This window comes from Dipodomys spectabilis, unplaced genomic scaffold (assembly GCF_019054845.1).
Source record: "Dipodomys spectabilis isolate Male_0828 unplaced genomic scaffold, ASM1905484v1 ptg000234l, whole genome shotgun sequence".
In the NCBI taxonomy this organism is placed as follows: domain Eukaryota; kingdom Metazoa; phylum Chordata; class Mammalia; order Rodentia; family Heteromyidae; genus Dipodomys; species Dipodomys spectabilis.
Window position 1 is genome coordinate 7,815,577 of NW_024870911.1, and position 20,919 is coordinate 7,836,495.

The 20,919-nt window shown below is 37.5% G+C and overlaps 1 protein-coding gene across 2 annotated transcripts in view; it reads left to right on the plus strand.

The window, feature by feature from the left end:
- The window catches only part of Ptprb (protein tyrosine phosphatase receptor type B), a 109,061-nt gene that overhangs the window by 39,414 nt on the left and 48,728 nt on the right, over positions 1-20,919 (plus strand). For both annotated transcript variants that reach the window (XM_042699172.1, XM_042699173.1), the window contains 8 exons: positions 3,723-4,001; positions 5,189-5,446; positions 6,494-6,757; positions 8,500-8,769; positions 11,148-11,408; positions 13,695-13,961; positions 16,803-17,066; positions 20,586-20,849. In XM_042699172.1, coding sequence (XP_042555106.1) covers positions 3,723-4,001; positions 5,189-5,446; positions 6,494-6,757; positions 8,500-8,769; positions 11,148-11,408; positions 13,695-13,961; positions 16,803-17,066; positions 20,586-20,849 — 2,127 coding nt within the window. The remainder of the gene's footprint in view (positions 1-3,722; positions 4,002-5,188; positions 5,447-6,493; positions 6,758-8,499; positions 8,770-11,147; positions 11,409-13,694; positions 13,962-16,802; positions 17,067-20,585; positions 20,850-20,919) is intronic.

Below are 20,919 nucleotides of genomic sequence, written 5' to 3' on the forward strand. Positions count from 1 at the left end.
AAGTCCAGTATGGGAACAAGAAAGCAAGGAAGGAAGGAAGGAAGGAAGGAAGGATGGATGGAAGGAAGAAAGGAAGGAAGGAAGGAAGGAAGGAAGGAAGGAAGGAAGGAAGGATGGAAGGAAGGAAGGAAGGAAGGAAGGAAGGAAGGAAGGAAGGAAGGAAGGAAGGAAGGAAAAGAAAAGAAGCAAAACAAAACAAAAAAGCAATCTGTCTCTGTCACATGCACACCCATACAGAGTACACATATGGAATACACACACACACACACACACACGTGTGAAATTTCCACCCTTAATTTTAAAATGGCAACCTTTTTTAATACAGCTATTTTTCACTGTACTTAGATTTCAAAAAGAAGTCTGAAAGCCCTTTCGATTCTGCAGCATGCACAGCAATAGTGGAGCAGTGCCAGCAAAGGGCTTTATCACAGTATAAATGGGTTTTAAGTGTTTGTTTCCAGGGCAGGTTCTCGCAGCCCAGGCACTTCCCAGTCTCATTGTTCCTTTGTTCTAGCGGATGTACAAAGGATTGACTGTTTTGTTTTCTGGCTCAGAGAGATTAGATAAAGTCTGCATTACTGAATTTCACTCCCCAGACACGCAACCTTAAAACTCATTTTCTCCAGCTCATATTTTGTAGATTACATAGGTTTAGAATGTACTGTTCATAATCATTTTCTTTAACTTCTTTCACTTGGTGTCATACACAGATGGTAGAACTGACCCCTTTGGAACAAGAATAGAAACAACTGTCCCTCACACCCTTGTCTTTAAAATGCCACTTCCGTAAAAATGCCTCATCTCAGTTGGGGTAGGCTGTGTTGTTCTTGACATTTGTTGGTCCTTAACATCTTCTGGTAATGAAAGGTCTTATTCCTGTCTTGATTCTCCCCTTTCTCTGAGGGGAAATGATCCACTTCCATTTTGTAATGTTAATTTTAGGCTATTATGCAGGATAGAAAATGTATTTTTCCCACAGTATTTTTTTCCTCAAGAAAAACTAGATTTGATTCTAATAAGTAAAAAAAAAAAAAAAAAAATAAGCTTGGGATTTTTTTTTTGCCTTATCTTAAGAGTTAGAAAGTGTTAAGATTTTGTCAAGGGTCTTTTTTGAAGGAGGAGATGAAGGCTATTCTCAATTTGGCTTTGTTTCATTAATTTTTTGGTTCCACTTCTCCCTCCCCCTCATTTTGTTAGTGATCCAGAGGGAAAAAAACTTTATGCTCAAAGTAGACAAAAAAAAAAGAAATTGATATTTCTGTGTGTCAAATACATACCAGTCAGTCTCCTCTATCTGTGGTTAACTTTCTCCTCTATCTGTGGTTACCTCTTGGATTTATTGTATTCCTAAACAGATGGGAACATGGAAGCTTAGGTGGATTAAGTAACTTGCTTAGTCTTGTACTTGTAAGTGATGGAGTCTAGATGTGAATTTAGCTCTGTCTAATACCAAAGTCCATGTTCTCTACCAAAATGTCATTGCTTCTGTGGCAATAGCTTTATCTGATTAGCATAACAATGATAATAGCTAGTACTGAGCACATAGAATGTACCAAGTACTCTTCTACGAAGTTCTAGAATACTTGCTTTCATCTTTGTAACACTTCTCTAAAACTATGCTGTTAATATCATAGACAAGGCAACTGAGGCACATGAATAGCTCAAACGATATATTTACAAAGTAGGAGAATGAGATTCAAGCCCAGACCTTAAGATTTAAGAACCTATAGTCTTCTAGGAAACCCAAAGGCTATGATATGGTATGACCTACAGTCTTTTATCTCCCAAACTCCCATGCATCGTTATCTTACTTACTGCTTCAGTTTACTGGTCATTTTATGTGTGTATTATTATTAATTATTGGTGTTATAAAATTTTATTTGACATATTTAACTTCAACAGAATTATTCATACAAATCATAGCATAAAACATAAAGACATTAGATTTCACAGGTTGTATTAAGCCTATGGTGTTTATTGACACAGCCTTATGAGTTGTCTGTCAATTATCAATAAATATCCTATGTATGGATAGAAAGATAAGTTAACTTATCAATAAATGTTATCTATGATTATATTTACATTAATCACAATGAACATCTCCAAATACTTTTCTAATGAGATCTAGAATTTCTACTGTTGTGATCAAAATGTATTTTATGCTGGGCACTGGTGGCTCATGCCTGTAATCCTAGCTACTCAGGGGGCTGAGATTTGATGATGGAAGTTCAAAAGTCCATGAGATTCTTATCTCCAACTAACCACCAGAAAACCGGAAGTGGCGCTATGGTGCAAAGTGGCAGAGCACTAGCCTTGAGCACAAAAGCTCAGGGACAGCACACAGGACCGGACTTCAAGTCCCACAACTGTCTCCCCCACCAAAAAAAAAAAGGATTTTTATCAGGAAATAGATAAAACTGAAGTCTCCATACCCATCCTACTAAAATACATAGCCTGATCCTTCAAAATTATTCTCCAGTGTCTATGTCTTTAAAAAATTATTAGTATAAAGTAGTTGTATAATGCCATTTTATTGTGGTAATTGCATACATGCATACCTTGACCAAATTTATCCCATCTGTAGACTCTTCCAATGTGTCTTGATTGCACTTTCCCAATCAAAACCATGTAAGACTGATGGGAAATTCTCATATGTAGAAGTCTCTCAATAACATTCAAGTTATACACAGCCTCCTTTCACAGATTCCACTCTTCACAAGCCAAAAGAATGGCTCTTTATCCAGTGCTCCTGACTTAGGTCCTAACCCAGATATAAGTTCTTCATCCTGTTTCAAGTTCAGTGGTAAAGATTTAACACAGGCAAAACCAGAACTTCTCAAACTGACCCTCAGCTTTGTGAGTTGAAATGAACAGCTGGGTGTGAAATATTTCCATTCCCACCTGTTCTGGGGACTCCAGAAAATTCAACATGACCCAGAACTAAGACTTGTTTAAATCTAAGGTTGCAGGGAGTTCAGACTGTTGGGAGAGTTCATTTGGGCAAGCAAACAAGTCTGCATCAGGTTTTCATTTACTCTCTTGTGTTTTGCTAACAGCTAAAACTCATTTAAAGATATAGCAATAATCCACAACCTAGAGGGGGAAATTCTGTACAAATTTCAAATTAATTTTTTTTTGCCAGTCCTGGGGCTTGCACTCAGGGCTTGAGCACTGTCCCTGAGTTTTTTGTTTTTGCTCAAGGCTAGCATTCTACCTCTAGAGCCACAGTGCCACTTCCAGCTTTTTTCTGTTTATGTGGTACTAAGGAATCTAACCCAGGTTTAATGCATGCTAGGCAAACACTCTACCACTAAGCCACATTTCTAGCCCCTCAAATTAATTCTTAATGTCTGTCCAGATTTTCAGTATTTATCCAGGCATCACCTGGATGTTTATCAATATTTGAATAACTTGCTAAGCTTAGAAGCCAAAGAAAATACAACCTTGCTTGAATTTACAAGGTCAGAGCTACCTTAACAACAAAAAAGTTTAATTAGAAAAAAGAAATTCACATGACTAATAGGTATGAATGGTGTTTATGAAATGAAATAGTAGGTTTGGAAATGAGCAAAGTATGCTTCATTTAAGTTATTGTGGGAAATGAACCTTGATTCCTGATTGAAGCAGTATAAGCAGTTATTTGGTTAAAAAAAAAAAAAAAGATAAAAACAAAAACAAAACCCTCCAACTTATGCTTCTTTTTGTTGATATTTTCCTTGCAGACCCTTTACCTCCTGCCAGGTTTGAAGTCAATAAAGAGAAGTGTGCATCAGCCAGCTTGCAGGTCTGGTGGACTCCTTCTCCTGGAAAAGTCACTTGGTATGAAGTGCAATTATTTGATAATAGCAACCAAAAGATACAGGAAGTCCAAATTCAAGAAAGTACTTCACAGAATGAATACACCTTTTTAAACCTCACTGCTGGTAATCATTATACTATGGCCATCACAGCTGTTTCTGGAGATAAGCGTTCCTCTACTGTTTATACCAATGGATCAACAGGTAAGACCAGTATTGTCTATAGTCAATGGTCTGTGAATAACTTTGTATTTTTGAGATATTGAGGATCAAATCAGGGCTTTGTTTATGTGAGGCAAGTACTCTACCAAGCAATATCCCCAGCTCTCTGTGGTAACTTTGAAGTTCTATGTTATTCAGTGAATGAAGAGAAGACTACCTTATGCCATATAGAAGTAGACAAACTAGCCTTATAAGGGGGAGGGAGACTAAACACAGCATGTGTGAGTATGCTGGGGATTTGTTAGGCGATTTTGAACAGGTCATAAGATTTACTTTTGGAGTTTTCTCCAATTTGAAATAGATGCTTCCTAAAGGGTCTTGTAATTGAAATTCTAGTCAACAAGGTTTTTCTGTTTCATTTTCCAAGTTCATGCTATAAAACTTAAGAGTTTTTAAGTGTTTTTCTCTTTTGTATATTTTCTTTTCATGACCTGATGTTTCAGATCATGATGTTTTCTAAATATTCCTATGTTTGCAACAAGTCTTTGGCCAGGCTCCAGTAGCTCACCCCTGTAATCCTAGCTACTCAGGAGGCTGAGCATCTGAGGATTGTGGTTTGAAGCCAGCCCCAGCAGAAAAGTCCCTGTGAGACTCTTATCTCCAATCAACTACTCAAAAACCAGAAGTGGAGCTGTGTCTCAAAGTGGTAGAGGGCTAGCCTTGAATAAAAGAGCTCAGGGACTGAGTTCAAGCCCCACAACTGACAAAAACCAAAACAAGTCTTTGCTTTTTTGATGTGAAAAACTAGTCATACTTTGTGCCCATGTATCTTGATATCAAGTGTTTCCAAAACATGCATGCCTTTCCTGTCATTCACTTGTCTCTTGATTTATCTTGCTTTTCATTTTTTATCTCTTACAGTCCTTTCCTTTTTTTCTTGCATTTACTGTTAAGCCATGTCATATGGCATTGACAAAAACTAACTTAAGAGTTACTGAGTAGGGAAATGGAAAAGCAAACCATGGAATGTCTTTAGCCTGTATAGACTGTGAAAAGAGCATTAATGAAGGTTCTAATTATATTTCAAGGGGGCTATTATTTGTCATTGCTATTATACAAGATACACAAAAAGTACAAATACATTTGTGAAGTCTAGTTGAGTTGAATGTGCCTATGTCTTCTCTAAGGCAATTATTCATAACATTTTGGACATGTATTTATCCCATTAGTGCCATCTCCAGTGAATGATATTGGTATTTCCATAAAAGCTAATTCTCTCCTGGTCTCCTGGTCGCCTGGTCCTGGGAACGTGGAAGGATACCAGCTGACGCTAATGGACAAAGGAACCCTAGTTCATGACACTGTCATGGACACATTTGGTACTTCTTATGTTTTTCGTGGGCTGACACCTGGCCATCTCTACAATCTGACCATTATGAGCATGGCTGTAGGACTACAAAACTCCAGGTGGAAACTAGTCAGGACAGGTAAGTTCCTTCTCTGTTCTAGACAAGAAGGAAGGTCATATCAAGTTAAGTCAAATTGTTATTTGAATAATGGTAATGTACTGCAAACTGAAACTCACATAAGGTTTGCAAAAAGGTTAATATGTAAATACTTCAATGTGGAAATTTTTCTGCCTACATGCTTTGGTCATTATTTTTCCTTGGGTGAAACCATCACATATCTCTTTAATTATGACTTGTATAAAAAGTAATTTTAGCAATAAACAAATCAATTGATCAATCTATATTATGTATATAATGTGTATTTTTATATAATGTAATATATACTAAATATAGTGTATTAGTATATTTATATACTATATAGTAAGTATATAGTATATATAGTATATATACTATATACTATATAGTATACTAAATATAGTATTACTTTATACTATATGTATTACATAGTATATATCTATATATACTATAGGCTATATAATATATGTTATGTGTTATATTTACTATATAGTATATATTTTATATAAGATATGTAATATATACATATATCCATATATATATATAGCATACATATTATATGTGGTATATATACTATGTAGCATATATAGTACATATACTATATAATACATATTGTATACATAATATATGTATACATGTGTATACATAATATATGTAGACATGAGAAAAAGGTCAGCAGATAACAGGCCTCTTCATGCCTTCTATCTAAACAATTTCAGAATTGGAAAGGACCACTTTAGGTCTTTTGACCAGGCATCATTTATGGTAACAAACACTAGGTAGGGGAAAAAAGCAGAGAAGAGCCCAGAGTCCTATGGAGAGCTGGCCAAGTGCCAACCGGAGTCCATGCTCTTGACTGCCAGGATTTTGCTCCTAGCATGAATCAGACAGCCTTCTTTGTTTGTACAGTATAATTTTTACCTCTCAAAGTAGTTGCTTTCTTTTCTTATGGAGTGTCTCCTGCCAGAATTAAAATATAGATCATAATTTGGCCAGGAAATTGGTATAATATCCTGAGTAAAATCTCTTTTCTGTTGTTTTACTCATTAGCTCCTATGGAAGTCTCGAATCTGAAGGTGACAAATGATGGAAGCTTGACCTCTCTAAAAGTCAGGTGGCAAAAGCCTCCCGGAGATGTGGACTTCTATAACATCTCCCTGTCTCATCAAGGGTCTGTTGAGGGATCCAGAGTATTAGCTTCTCAAGTCACTGAAACTCACTTTAAAGGCCTAACTCCTGGAAGACTGTATCAAGTCACCATCAACTCTATTTCTGGTGAACTCTCTGCTCAGAAGATGGCAGTGGGCAGAACAGGTATGTCTTGGGCTCCAGAGTATCCTCTGGTTGCCCAAACCATTCTCTGTCCATATAAAAACAGGATCAAATAAGATAAGAGGAAACATTCATTTCCTGCATACGAAATGCGATCTATAGGATTGACAGAGGGTTAATTTTAATCAAGTAAGTTATTTAAGAAAACATATTTGGATCTTGAATGACCTGTACATTGTCTCTGTCCCATGTTTTTTCATGTCACATCACTTAAGTAGCATAAGTGCATTGCACTGATCTCACTAAACAAAGCATTTTAATACAATCCTAGTTAAGGATCACTTAGCACTGAACCATACTTTCCACATGTTATTTTTATCAATTTATGTTATTAAATACTATCTAGCACTGTATGTAAATTAAATTACCATGTCACAAGTCTTGGACATTGTTAAAATGAATAAAAGATGCTGCTGCCTTTAAAGCAGGCTCTGAAAACCACATCTTCTGGCCAAATCTAGTTGATGGCTTGGTTTTTTGCTGCCCTAAGCATGGTTTTTACATATTTAAAGGATTACAAAAAGATTTATTTTCAGGGTTCATTTCTTTAGTTTGTTTAAAAGTCGTGAAAACATGAAGAAACGTATGGGACACTGATCATACGTGACTCACAAAGCCTGAAACATTTGTTATTTGGGCCTTGCAGGCACTTTCTTATAAACAAGTTGCGCTTGTAGAACTCATGTGCATACACACACTCAACTGCCTTTTAATAATGGAAGTGATATTGTTATTTCCATGCTTCTGGAACTGAGTGAACACTTGGCAGCTATTATTTCATTTAGGCCCTAATATTATGACCATTTGACAGAAATTCAGAAAAGACAAATGATTTGTTCATAGCCATTTAACCAATAAGCAATGGAGCTAGCATTTAAACCAAGCTTTTTGATTTCAAACACTATGCTCTTAGAGAACTCAATTTCCCTCAAAAGAAAAAAAAAAGACAAAATAGTCTTTCAAAAGCTCAGTGAAAACCTGGAGAAAATAACCTTGGGGTTCACATTGAAAATTGTGAAGTTCTAAACAAATGAAGAGGGAAAAGATAAAAGAATGGAAGGAATGATATACGCAAGGAACAAAGGTGGAAGTGCCCAGGAGACAATAGGTCTGTTGAGCAGGTAGCTGGAGCCTGGCATCAGAAGGTATAGGAAAGCAGGGAGAGTGACAGCATGGAGCAGTCAAAGGTAAGCCTGGGAAGAGAGATAGTATATAGCGCCAAAATGCAAATGAATGGCTTAACATTTTATTTTCTTTAGTTTTTAAGGAGACCTGCCTGGAATGTTTCTAAACAAAAGAAAAATCTGATCAGAGCCATATTGAATAAAAATTGTTCTTTTCATGACTACCACATTCTGTATCTCTTCCAAAAGATAGCAAATCTACCAGTATCACTATCATTAGAAACAGTATCAGCATGGTCTCTAGGGCTGGCAAGCAATCCATGAAAAATAACATTCACTAGATTGTTAACGGTGTTAGAGCAGATTTCATCACTGTTAATCTTACAAAAATATTTTAGTGTACATTACTTGAGTGGCAAGTGTCTTCAAAATGAAAAAGAACTATTCATTTGCCCTCTACAGACATTAACAAGGGATAGAAATATTTTGATTAGCAGACACTGGATCTCTTACTAACTCTTATCCCTGAAAAGTAACAGTATTCTTACTTTTGGTAAGGCACTAAAAATAGTACCTTCTTCACATCATATCATTGTTTAGTTCCAGATAAAGTTGGACATCTGGAGGCCAACAACAATGGTTGGATGAGGTCCCTGGTAGTAAGCTGGTCACCCCCTGCTGGAGACTGGGAGCAGTACCGCATCCTGCTCTTCAATGATAGTTCCGTGCTGCTCAACACCACTGTAGGAAAGGAAGAAATGCAGTATGTTGTGGATGATGTGGGGCTCATACCTGGAAGGCAATATGAAGTGGAAGTCACTGTCGAGAGTGGAAATCTGAAGAATTCTGTGCGTTGCCAAGGCAGGACAGGTAAGCAAATATGAAGTTGTTGATGACTGCTGAAACTTTAATTTGTTCCTTCTCCCAACTAACCAGAAATGTCATGCTCCAAGTGTTCCCTGAATCTCATCCATTAAAGACGCCTTATAGAGTTCCTAATGTTTAATTTCATCTAATTAAAACATCAAAAGTTACTTTCACCAATCATCGGTGGCTCATGCCCGTAATACTATCTATTCAGGAGGCTGAGATCTGAGGATCAGTTCGAAGCCAGCCTGGACAGGAAAGTCCATGAGACTCTTCTCTCCCATAAACTACTAAAAAAGAAGAAGGAAGAAGAGGGGGAGAGGAGGAGGGGGAGAATGGAGGAGGGAGAGGAGGGAGGAGGAGGAGGAAGAGGAGGAAGAGGAGGAAGAGGAAGAAGAAGGAGGAGGAGGAGGAGGAGGAGGAGGAGGAGGAGGAGGAGGAGGAGGAGGAGGAGGAGGAGGAGAAGAAGAAGAAGAAGAAGAAGAAGAAGAAGAAGAAGAAGAAGAAGAAGAAGAAGAAGAAGAAGAAGAAGAAGAAGAAGAAGAAAAGAAAAGTTGAGCTGTAGCTCCAATGGTAGAACACTAGGCTTCAGCAAAGAGAAGCTTAGGGACAGGGTTCAGGCCTTGAGTTCAAGCCCCAGAATGGCACACACACACACACACACACACACACACACACACACACACACACCCCAAATTCTTTCCACTACTAACTCCATTATTTTCTTTAAAAAGATTTTGATGCCAAAATAAGAGGAAGAGTATAATCTAAGAATAAAGACTAACCTGTCCTCTGAAAGGAAAGTGCTGGTAGATCAACTGCCTTAATCTTATATTGACTAGGATGAAGATTTCAGATAGCAAGAGTCAATTTGTAATAGAGAGAAATATGTCTGCATATTAAGGAAGAGAGATTAAAGACAGTGACACATGGCTCTTGATATCTTGCTGTCTCCAGTATAGATTGCAATTCCTTGGGCAAGTCATTATCTCTGCAAGTTTGTTTCCTCAATAATATTTTTATAATCATTCCTGTGATGTGGAGTATTTCACATATAGAGAGAAATTCAGATGTCTTCTCTATTAATCCTGGATGATAATAAGGAAATAATTGTGTTGATTCAATACTCTTTATTAGAAGAATGTCAAATGAAATAATCATTATCTCCGTAACTTTGCAATGGTATCTTCAAGTGATCTCTTGATCATGGTCAAAGACTTAGGTCAGTTTGAAGCAAGGTGTGTTCAATGTTCACAGGAGAGGTGTCACTCTCCTCCTAGATATTATATCACTTAATTCAAACACATTGAAAATGTAAGGTCAAGGGATTTGTAGAGTCTCCTCGTGGTAGCATAATTCTGAGGAGAAGTTTTCATAAACTGAGCTTCCAATGATGAATAAAGTAACTCAAAGTAGGCTTTAGTGTACATCCTCAAATCAGTACATAAAATCTATATAGTAAAGAAGAAAAAACAGTAGAATAACAGAAATTTCTCTTGATGAAAAAAATCACAATGTAATTTTACATACTTGATTTTTTTTAGAATTTGTCTTCCCTCTTGTTTTGTGGGATCAACACTTACTCTGAGAAGTATGTCCTAGAAATTGTAATAAAATCTTCCAAAGAAATGGAAGCACTTCCTCCGAAAAAGGAAGCAATTTTGAATGCTTGCACAAAGGATTCCTTAATCATATACTATTATTTCCCTCTCCTCACCCAGCAGTAGCTCCTGCCTAGAAATGAAAGAGGAAGCACGTAGTCTTTCTTAGCTATAGGGTAACAAGTACTTTCCACTCCACTTTGATACTAAACGTAGACTTTTCTTTATGGGTTTGTGCATGAGAGGATATGTTAAAATACATTTGTATCACAGAATATGTAGGGAAAGATAAGCTCAAAGTAATATGTGATCAAACTAAATGACTTTTCCAATGATGTTTCCCATTCTTTTGAATTCATAGTTCTGGTGATGTTCTATAAAGTTTTTTGTAATTTTTTTTCTAATATAAACATTCAGGAGCCAGGCATCGGTGGCTCACACCTGTAATCCTAGCTACTCAGGTGGCTGAGATCTGAGGATCACAGTTCAAAGCCAGCCTGAGGAAGGAAACTCTGTGAGACTCCTGTCTCCAATTAAGCACCAGAAAACCAGAAGTGGCACTGTGGCCCAAGTGGTAGAGCACTAGCCTTGAGCTGAAGAGCTGAGGGACAGTGCCCAGGCCTATCAGCTCCCCCCCCCCCCACACAAAAAAATCAGGAGAAAAAAATGTTCTGAGGAACACTTCTGAGAATAGAAGAGAGCAGCTTTCTAAGAACTGTTCCGTAAGTATTCCATGAGGACAGTATGTGGAGTCAATCAATGACCTTTTCTTTTCTTCAGTCCCTCTGGCTGTCCTCCAGCTTCGTGTCAAACATGCCAATGAATCCTCACTGGGCATAATGTGGCAGACACCTGTAGCAGAATGGGAGAGATACATCATTTCACTAGCTGACAGAGAACTCTTACTCATCCACAAATCACTCTCCAAAGACGCTAAAGAATTCACTTTCACGGACCTGGAGCCCGGCCGAAAATACACAGCCACTGTCACCAGTATTAGTGGAGACTTAAAAAATTCCTCTTCAATAAAAGGAAGAACAGGTAATTACCTTTGCAAATTTTAGATTTTACAGTGTTTTGCCTGCTGAATGATTTAATGTACATCTTACAAATGTTTACAAAGTTCTTGTTATGCCAGTTGGGTGTGGTATCTATTAGCATTTGGTCAGGGTGGGTTCTTTCTGTTTTGTTTTTTTTTATTTGTTTTACAATAATTCTTTTTATTGTGCTTGGGTTTTATTTGACTAAAATTGAAATAAAGTAGTGAATAATCCTCCCAACAAGTTTTGTTGCAAAGAAAACAGAGAAATTGGCACTGAGAAGAGAGAATGGTTGAAAGGAAGATTATTTTTAATCGAAGAAATAAGAGCATGTTTTTATGCTGATGGCAATAATCTAGAAGAATAGAGAATATGATGATGGAGTAAAGAAAGGCAAAAATTACTGTGATTCTGTGAGTAGGCCAAAGGGATGAATAGAGGCCGCAAGACAAGGAACAGACCTGATTTCACCTCCACGTTAGCTGGAAGGGCAGTAAATGGCTACAGGCACCAACAGGTGGAAAGAGACTATGTCGGCTGTTGTCTCAGAATTGCTCTCATTTGCTCAGCGCAACAGAAAGTAGTGCCTTCATGAAGAACTCCCATTTCAATTCATATGGTATTTTTACCCTGTTTTATTTCTGCCTGTGAAACTCCACAAATGATATTATAATTGCGTTAAATAGTGCAGTGGTCTTTACATGTGTCTCCCAACTTAACATATTTCCTTCATCTTTTCTTTCTGTATCTCAGAAGTTTCATTTGGGGTATATTGTCCTTCATTATACAGGAAATTATTCAGATTTCTTTGTGAGAGTTTCTAGGAGGGCAGTCTCTCCACTTTTGTTTTGGATATGTCTTTCTGTAGCTCTAAACCTTCAGTCTTACGCTTTGTTTGGTTTTCGTTTGCTAGTTTGGGGTGGTGATTGGATAGGTATTCAGTTATACCACTAGCCCTTGAAAGATATTTTCTTCCGTTTCAGTTTTATGTTTGAAGTTGTTTGCTCTTAAGACATTGAAAAATACCATTCTAGGGTTTTGTTAGGGAACAATCAATTTCTCCATTTAATGCAAAGACATATATGTAAAAGAAAATAATTGACTCTATACTTACTGGTCTTAGCCTGGATTGTTGATGCCATTTCATCAATACGTGAGTCCATCTGCCTGTTGCCAGAATTCTATTGTCTTGTTAATCATAGCTTACTAGTGAAACCTAGTGCTTTCAATCCTTCAACTTTGTCCTTTATTTTCCCACAGTTGTTTTAGTTATTGTAGTTATTTTGCTTTCTCTATAAAATTTAAAATTGGAATGCCATCTGCTGATCCATTGATAGTAAGCATTTTAAATGAGTATGTTTCTATCTTAATCTAGATGCTAGAGTTTTGTCTGATTACTATAATGCAAGGAAGAGGCACAAAGTGAAATATACTACAACCAATTGCCAATTTTCATGTCTGTGTATAAGATTGGTAATGGACAAGTTGGAAGTGCCAAGAGTCTGCTAGCGCAAAGGTGTCAGAGGCTTACATGGTTACACACATGTGATAGTGGGTCCCAATTTGCTAACTTGTCAGCACTGTGATAGAAGCTAAAAGTACTTGCATTGTACTCACTAGTAAAGGGAAGAAGAAAATTAACTTTATAGAGCTTTGGATGAGTATCAAATCATATAACTTCTAGAAGTCACTTAGCACATAACTGGCAGTGGTTATAATTATAATCATTATTTTTCTATATGCTATCATTTATTATATTATTGTAGGATTAACATGTTTCATAAGAATCGCCTTTTTGAGAATGTGTCCAGATGGGAGTCATTTATCTGCTAGACCATAAGTAGATCACATAGGTTTGGCTTAAGTAACTCACAGAGCTTTGAATTCTTGTGGAGTGGAAACATATAAAGTCATATTAAAAACAACAGCCTTTAGTATTTAAATAAAAAGACTTAATATTTAATGTATTAAGTATTTAAATTAAATACTAAGTATACGCGGTATAATATAGTATAAAATATTTCTAAAATAATATGATATAAATATAAAATAATACGCATGTATCGTGTCATTTTGGGGTCCTAAATCACTTTATTAAAATCTTCCATACAAGCAACAGGACAATTGTTGCCCGTGTGCCACAGGAAACAGAGTGAGGAGGTTATGGCAAAAACCAATATTTATTCTTAATACTTTCAAGCCAGCCTCCATTCCTGACTCCTTTTTCTCATACCCACTTATGGTAACCAAGTATAATTTGCTTTGTCTTCTGTCTCCTGTGTTTCAGTGCCAGCTCAAGTGACTGGCTTACACGTGGCCAATCAAGGAATGACCAATAGTCTGTCCACTAACTGGACCAAGGCACAAGGAGACATAGAATTTTACCAAGTCTTACTAATCCATGAAAATGTGGTCATCAAAAATGAAAGTGTGTCCCGCGAGACCAACAGATACAGCTTTCACTCACTCAAACCAGGCAGCCTCTACTCTGTGGTGGTGACGACAGTGAGTGGAGGGATCGCTTCCCGGCAAGTGGTGGTGGAGGGAAGAACAGGTAAGAGGTAGAAATGTGTGTGTCTGTAACCTACAGACATCCGAGTTCATGGACACTCCTGGCCCATCAACTGAAATTTCATAGATCCTAAAAAGCAGCCTATTGCTTTCCTTCCTAAAAGTCAGTTGTCAATACCATCCAGACAGTAACTGGAATGACGGGAAAGCTGGCTGATGCACAAAGATGGGAGAGAATACTGAATTACACAAAAGTATCCAACAAACATTTCAGAGCTTCTAGATTCTTTTTTTTCTTTTCTTTTTTTTTGGTTGTGCGGCTTGAATTGAGGGCCTGAGAGCTGTCCCTGAGTTCTTGTCCTCAACGCTAGCATGCTACCATTTTGAGCTACAGCTCCACTTCCAGTTTTCTGGTGGTTAATTGGAGATAAGAGTCTCAGGATAGCTGTGAACTGTGATCCCCAGATCTCAGCCTTCTCAGTAACTAGGATTACAGGCATAAGCTACCAGTGCCCTGGCCTAGATGAAGTTTCACAATGGTGTGATAATCATTTGATACCTAAACTTATCCTCTCATTCAGATGATTTCTTTTGAAATGTTTATGTCCCACTTAACACAAACAAGTAATGAGCTATCTCCCACTCCTTTTCACATCTTTGGCTTCAAAACATAGGAAGATTCTCATTAATTCACAAAAGTTGAGTTGATATAGCTTTCAAGTAGTCTACACACACACACACACACACACACACACACACACACACACACACCCCAACACACACCAGGTGGTGGGGGAGGAGAGAGGGAGAGAGAGAGACTTGCTATGTTGTCTAAAGTGACCTGAGGTTTAAGTTGGCCATCCTTCCTTAGTTCTTAGTTGGGACTATAGGCAAGTGCCACTGCTCTTGGATAAAAGTCTCATATGTTTATATAAGCAACATTAAGCAAGTGCTCAATACTATCTGCCATATAAATAATGATCCTGACTTGAATATTACTTGTCAAACAGGGCCAGAGAGCTAACTGTTCAAATTGGTGTCACTGCAACTACATATATATATATATACATATATACACACACATATATATGTATATATATATCAGAGAGATGTGGCATCAAAGAAGGAAATATGATTTTCTACCTAATATAATGAAAATACATAAACATAATAACACACTATGTTATTTCATATAATATTTGGCATTTGCATTCCAGTTCCTTAGGAAAAAAATTAAATAAACTCAACAGAAGCTTTGATAACTATTGGTGAATTCACAATCAGGTCTCTGACCTTGCCTACTTGATTTTACATAATTAAGTTGGGTTTGGGGGATTCTTCTTTATCCCCAACACTCTAAGACTAAGTATTAGTTGTGGACATTCTCTTTCTAAAAGCATGAAACTTCCCCACTTAACAAACCCAAACAACGTTACTTTTATAAAGTAGTAGAGGAGCAACTAAATTATTGAAAAGGATTTTTGTGATCTTGACCGAAATTTACTGTTGTGGGCCCATTGTCCCATTCTGTGGCTGAAGACACTGCCATCTGTGTTTCCTGGCATCTTCTTTCTCCTCACTCTTTTTTTGTATTGGTTTATATCAGTCATGCATACAGGGATTTCACTGTTACATCGTCACACATGCTTGAACTCCATTCCAATCAATTTTATCCCCTCTATCCCATCCCTGTATCTTTCCCTCTAAGAAATAGTATCCTCAACAGGTTTCCTTGTTACATTTTTGTAGTTGCCAATAATCTATTTCAAGTTTTCAATCTTTATCTTTGCCCCAGATATACCCTGCCTAGCACACCCGCTACTCATCGCTCCATTGTTCTGTGAGTCCTGTTGTAAAATTTTTATGTGAAGTAGACTTTGGGCCTTAATTTACAAAATCAGGTCACTGTTAGATTAGGAGTGTGAGAGCCATTTAGCCAAATCTTGTCCATTATATATGATGTACTCATAAGTGACAATTGCATGGAAATAATCCGCTGATGTAACTATGATTAAAAACAGTAGTGCAGGTCCTACATAATGTAGAATTTTATTCTGATATTCACTAATGGCAGAGCTGATTACTAGATACTTTAGTACAATTTTATTCAATACCACAATTCCTGATTTCCTTCTGTATACTCTCCTGAGTGTATTCATTTCTTTCCCAATTTTGTATATCTGGTACTTAGTAGGGTATCAGTAAATGTTTGTGGCAGTGATTTACAACTGATATAAGCAAACAGTTACAGTTGACATTAGAAAGACCAGACCAATATCACCATTAACAGTGAATGACTCCAGACTTAGTACTGAGCCCAGGCTAGACTTTTAGGCTTGTTTCCTACCACTAGAGGGCAGAAAATGCTTTACAAAGGGAAAACAGGTACCTGGAGTTTGTGTTAGCTGTTAAACTCCCCAGGAATGATTTCATCACGGAAGACGGAAGATATTACCAGACTCTATTCAATTCTTTACCTTTTCTCACCAACACCTTTGCTTTATTGGTGATTTTGCTTTAAGTTGATGCATTTGGACTGTTAAAATGTGTGTTCACTTTTCTCTAGGGAAATTCCTGACACATTCACATAAAAATACCTTCACTTAAAATAGCAGCCCCATAAAGATGTAATCGCCACATGCTTGTATTTCAGAGTCATCCAAAGGCCTCTTTGCATTTCAGCATTGCTTTGCTTTCTGATGGAAGCACCTGGATTCCAGTGGCTGAAGTAAAATCCTCACTCTTCCTTGATCTCCTCTGTAATTGCATGAATTCTCCTTAATCTTCAGCTTTTGATTCCCCCACCCTTACCCCCCACAATAAGTGACTTGAATTTTTGATTGTGTGTGTCTATTTTTAATCCCTCCCTTTTTCGAAACCACAGTTCCTTCTAGTGTAAGTGGAGTGACGGTGAACAATTCTGGTCGTAATGACTACCTCAGAGTTTCCTGGCTGCCGGCACCTGGAGATGTGGATAATTATGTGGTGACACTCTCCCATGAGGCCACAGTGGTTCAGTCTCTCATCATTGCCAAGTCTGTCAGTGAATGTTCCTTCAGCTCGCTCACCCCAGGCCGCCTCTACAATGTGACCATTGCTACCAGGAGTGGCAAATATGAAAATCATTCCTTCAGCCAAGAGAGGACAGGTAAGGATGTGTGAAGACTCTGGATTTCCTAAGAACCAACCAGTGAGGCTCAGGACACTTCAGGGAGACAGGAAGAAAGGAAGCTGAGATCACAAAATTGTTAGTGAGTCCTTTTGGCTCAAGAACCACCTGCTGATAACCTATATAGGAAGCTTTTCGTCACTAGAATTCATATGATATTCAAGTAGTGTAACAAGTATTTCTGTTTAGGGAGTATTTTTGGTTCTTGGAACCTGGCTTTGCATGTATTAAGTAGCCCATCTTTTGAAACTTCTTACTTGAAATAGTCACTAAAAAATCCCATTTTAGCTGGGCGCTGGTGGCTCACACCTGTAGTCCTAGTTACTCAGGAAGCCTATCTGAGGATCCTGGTTCAAAGTCAGCCTGGGCAGGAAAGTCCATGAGACTCTTATCTCCAATTAACCATTAGAAAACCAGAAGTGGCACTGTGGCTCAAGTGGTAGACGCTTGTCTTGAGCTGAAAAGCTGAAGGACAGCGCCCATGCCCAGAGTTCAAGCCCCACAACCAACCCTCCCCCCCCCCAAAAAAAATCCCATTTTACAGATTTGGAAACCAGGTTCAGGAAGGTTAAGAAATTTACCCAATTGTTAACCTTATTAAATATCCTGGAATTAAACTTAGTTCTAATCCATTGCAAAGCCTACAAAGCTCCCTCCCCCCTCTATTCTCTCTCTCTCTCTCTCTCTCTCTCTCTCTCTCTCTCTCTCTCTCTCTCTCTCTCTCTCTGTATTTCTCTTTCTCTCTCTGTTCTAAAATCCTTCCTGAAAAATAATGTTGGTCAAGAGATTTTCACAGATGACAATGCGGACCTTTATAGTTCTGAGACTAGGAAGCAAAAGTCATAGCAAATGAATGTCAGGCCTTTGATGTGCTAGAAAGAACTAAATATAGACAACTACCATTTATGCTTTCTGGGGTATACAGCTGAGATTTCTGCTTAAGGTTGATATCAATATTTTGTCAAGTCTTTCCTACTGAGTTCTGGATTGATTTTCGCATGTGAAAATGTCTCTTTTTCCGTGAAGATCTGAGATAACAGGCCCCATCTCACTGTCTAACACAATGTCTGAGGCCCAGTAGATACTTAGCAAGTGTGTGCTATATGAATAATCAGAAATCACTTGGATGAGGGTTTTTCCCCTGGTGGCCCATGAGTGAACTTCAGAACTGTAAAATTACCCATTGAGTTGTAAGAGATAGGAAAAACATGTACATTTCTTCAGAAAGAGAGAGAAAGAGAGAGAGACAGAGAGAGAGACAGAGAGACAGAGAGAAACAGAGAGAGAGAGAGAGAGAGTCCAAGGCTTTCAAATTTTGTAGTTTCTATAGTTCTCCCCAAAACTACTGCTTCACATCATTACAGAATGCTTGAATTGAATTAGTCCTCATAATAATCTGTTCCCATCTTCTCATATGGAGAAAAAAATCCCAAAAAGTATGGCTTCTCCGAGGTCACATGGTTGACTATTTTCAGAGCCATACTTGAGAGCATTGTCAGGGATACAGAGAGATTATCCCTACTGTCAAATCATCTACATTCTAATTATACTGATAACCACAGTCAGGACTTCAATGTGAAAAGCTGATTTCTACTTACAAAGCAGACTTATGTGAAAGTCTCACATAGGTCAATTTATACTGAATCTAAAAATCAGTACAAATTAAGGATATGTCACATACTTTCTAACCCCTTGCTTCCCATCAACATTTATTCATTAACATTACCAATTTCTGACTTTAATAATGTAAGACCTTTCATTAAGACTGCTCCTCAAGGTAAGAAAAGCAATTCTCTTTCAAAGTACCCTCTTGATTCTTTTAGCAGTACAAACTTGGATTTGGTGCAAACCATCAGAAGCAAATGATTTTTACAATTCGTAACTCGTGCCTAAATTGTTGTCTTATTGATTTTGGCTGATTATCTTAATTCTCTTTTCTAAGGCTCTTCTTCAAACTTTTGGGTGAGAATAACAGTATGTCTAATTCTGTGTCACCTCGTCTCACTATGCAGCAAGGCAGGTTTTGCGAAGCACTTCCAGTTCCACCTGGAGAGCCTTTTTATTGACTTACCATGGTGTTCAGACTAGTTGTCCTTACTGTCATCACTACTTTGCCTTCAGTAAACTGCTTGGATTGTTGACCTTTCTTAGCCCACATGTACAATGTCATTTTGGAACTTCTTAACTCTGCAGTCACTAAATTCTAACCAAACTTTAATTCATTTTAGATATCGAGAGGGGGAAGAAAAACAAACAAACTTCTCTTGCTATGATGAGCTATGTTCTAATATAAATGGAATTAATACAAAAGTAACAAAAATGTTAATGAAATGTATAAACATTGTGGAAAATGTAGCTTAGATGCCAAAACTGAAATTGCTATTTTACTGTGGCTTGGAAGGGGAAACTGGGTATATAGGTTGTTTGTTTATGGGGAAGAGCCTCAGGTGGACAAAACTGCAGACATTATTCAAAAAATGTCCTTGGTTCAGAAAATAATGCAGCAAATTACCACTTACATTGTGTAGGACATCTAGTTGGTCGTTATAGATATTTTTCAAGATGTACATGAGAAACTGCTGTTTAATGTAAACGCTAGGATTTATACAATAATGTCTATCACCTCTCAAACCCATCTCAGGGTCTTGACTCACGTTCGTCTCTCTCTTGCTTTCATCTTACATCATTTTGTTGCATCCATGTCTAGTCCGAAAACTATGAATTTTTTAAAAAGAAACTTTTAGTTGTTCTAACATTGTGCAAAAAAGAAGTGTTTTAAATATAACATGTCATCTTTGGGAGAACTTGGATTTTTCTGTCGTTATACTATTGAGATTATTTTGTGTGTGATGTGAAGGGCAAGAAATCCACATTTTTTTATGTCTTGAGTCAACAAGAAGAAAACTGTTGCCTATTATGTAACATTTCCCTGCATATAGTTAGCAATTAATCTGATCAGAGCATCCTCACCTTCACTTGGTTTAACAAGGCTTTTACATTTTGCTGGTCAAGTGAATGCAAAATGTTATTTTACTATGGTCTTCATTATTATTTCCTTGAGATTAATGATTTCTTGAGATTAATCATTTCTTTATATCTTAATAAAACAGATGTGGTTTTTTCTTCTTCCATCTTCCTTTTGGGTTATTTATACTTTGCTTGGTAACTTTTTAATCACATCTAGAGTCTCTAAGATGGGTTGCAATTATTAATATCTTCACCCTCTTCATAGTAAGCATACTAATTACTATTTTTAACATTCTCTATCTTACACATGATGTTTTGTGGAGGCAAACAGCAGGATTAGAATGCACTCTTCAGATTCAGTTAAGAGACTTATTTAACCACTTCAATTAATTGAACAATCTTCCCTCTTCAGAACCCTGTGATCTGGAGATTGAAGGGTTGGGTTTTTTATGTGCAGTGAATATCTAGTTGTTTTTCTTTGCCCTCCTAGTTTTCCATTTATGAGAGGTTGTTCTCTGTTCTCTTTTTCAGTGCCCAACAAGGTCCAAGGAGTCAGTGTTAGCAACTCTGCCAGGAGTGATTCTTTGAAGGTGTCCTGGGTGCATGCCGCAGGAGATTTTGATCATTATGAAGTCACCATTAAAAACAAACACAACTTCATTCAAACCAAGAACATTCCCAAGTCAGAAAACGAGTGTGTATTTGTTCAGCTCATCCCTGGACGGTTGTACAGTGTCACCGTTAGTACAAAAAGTGGACAATATGAAGCCAGTGAACAAGGGAATGGAAGAACAAGTAAGTGGAAAGATTGTAAAAGCTGCTGATGGCTGGACTTAAAGGCATTGGCTAAATAATTTGTCTGCAT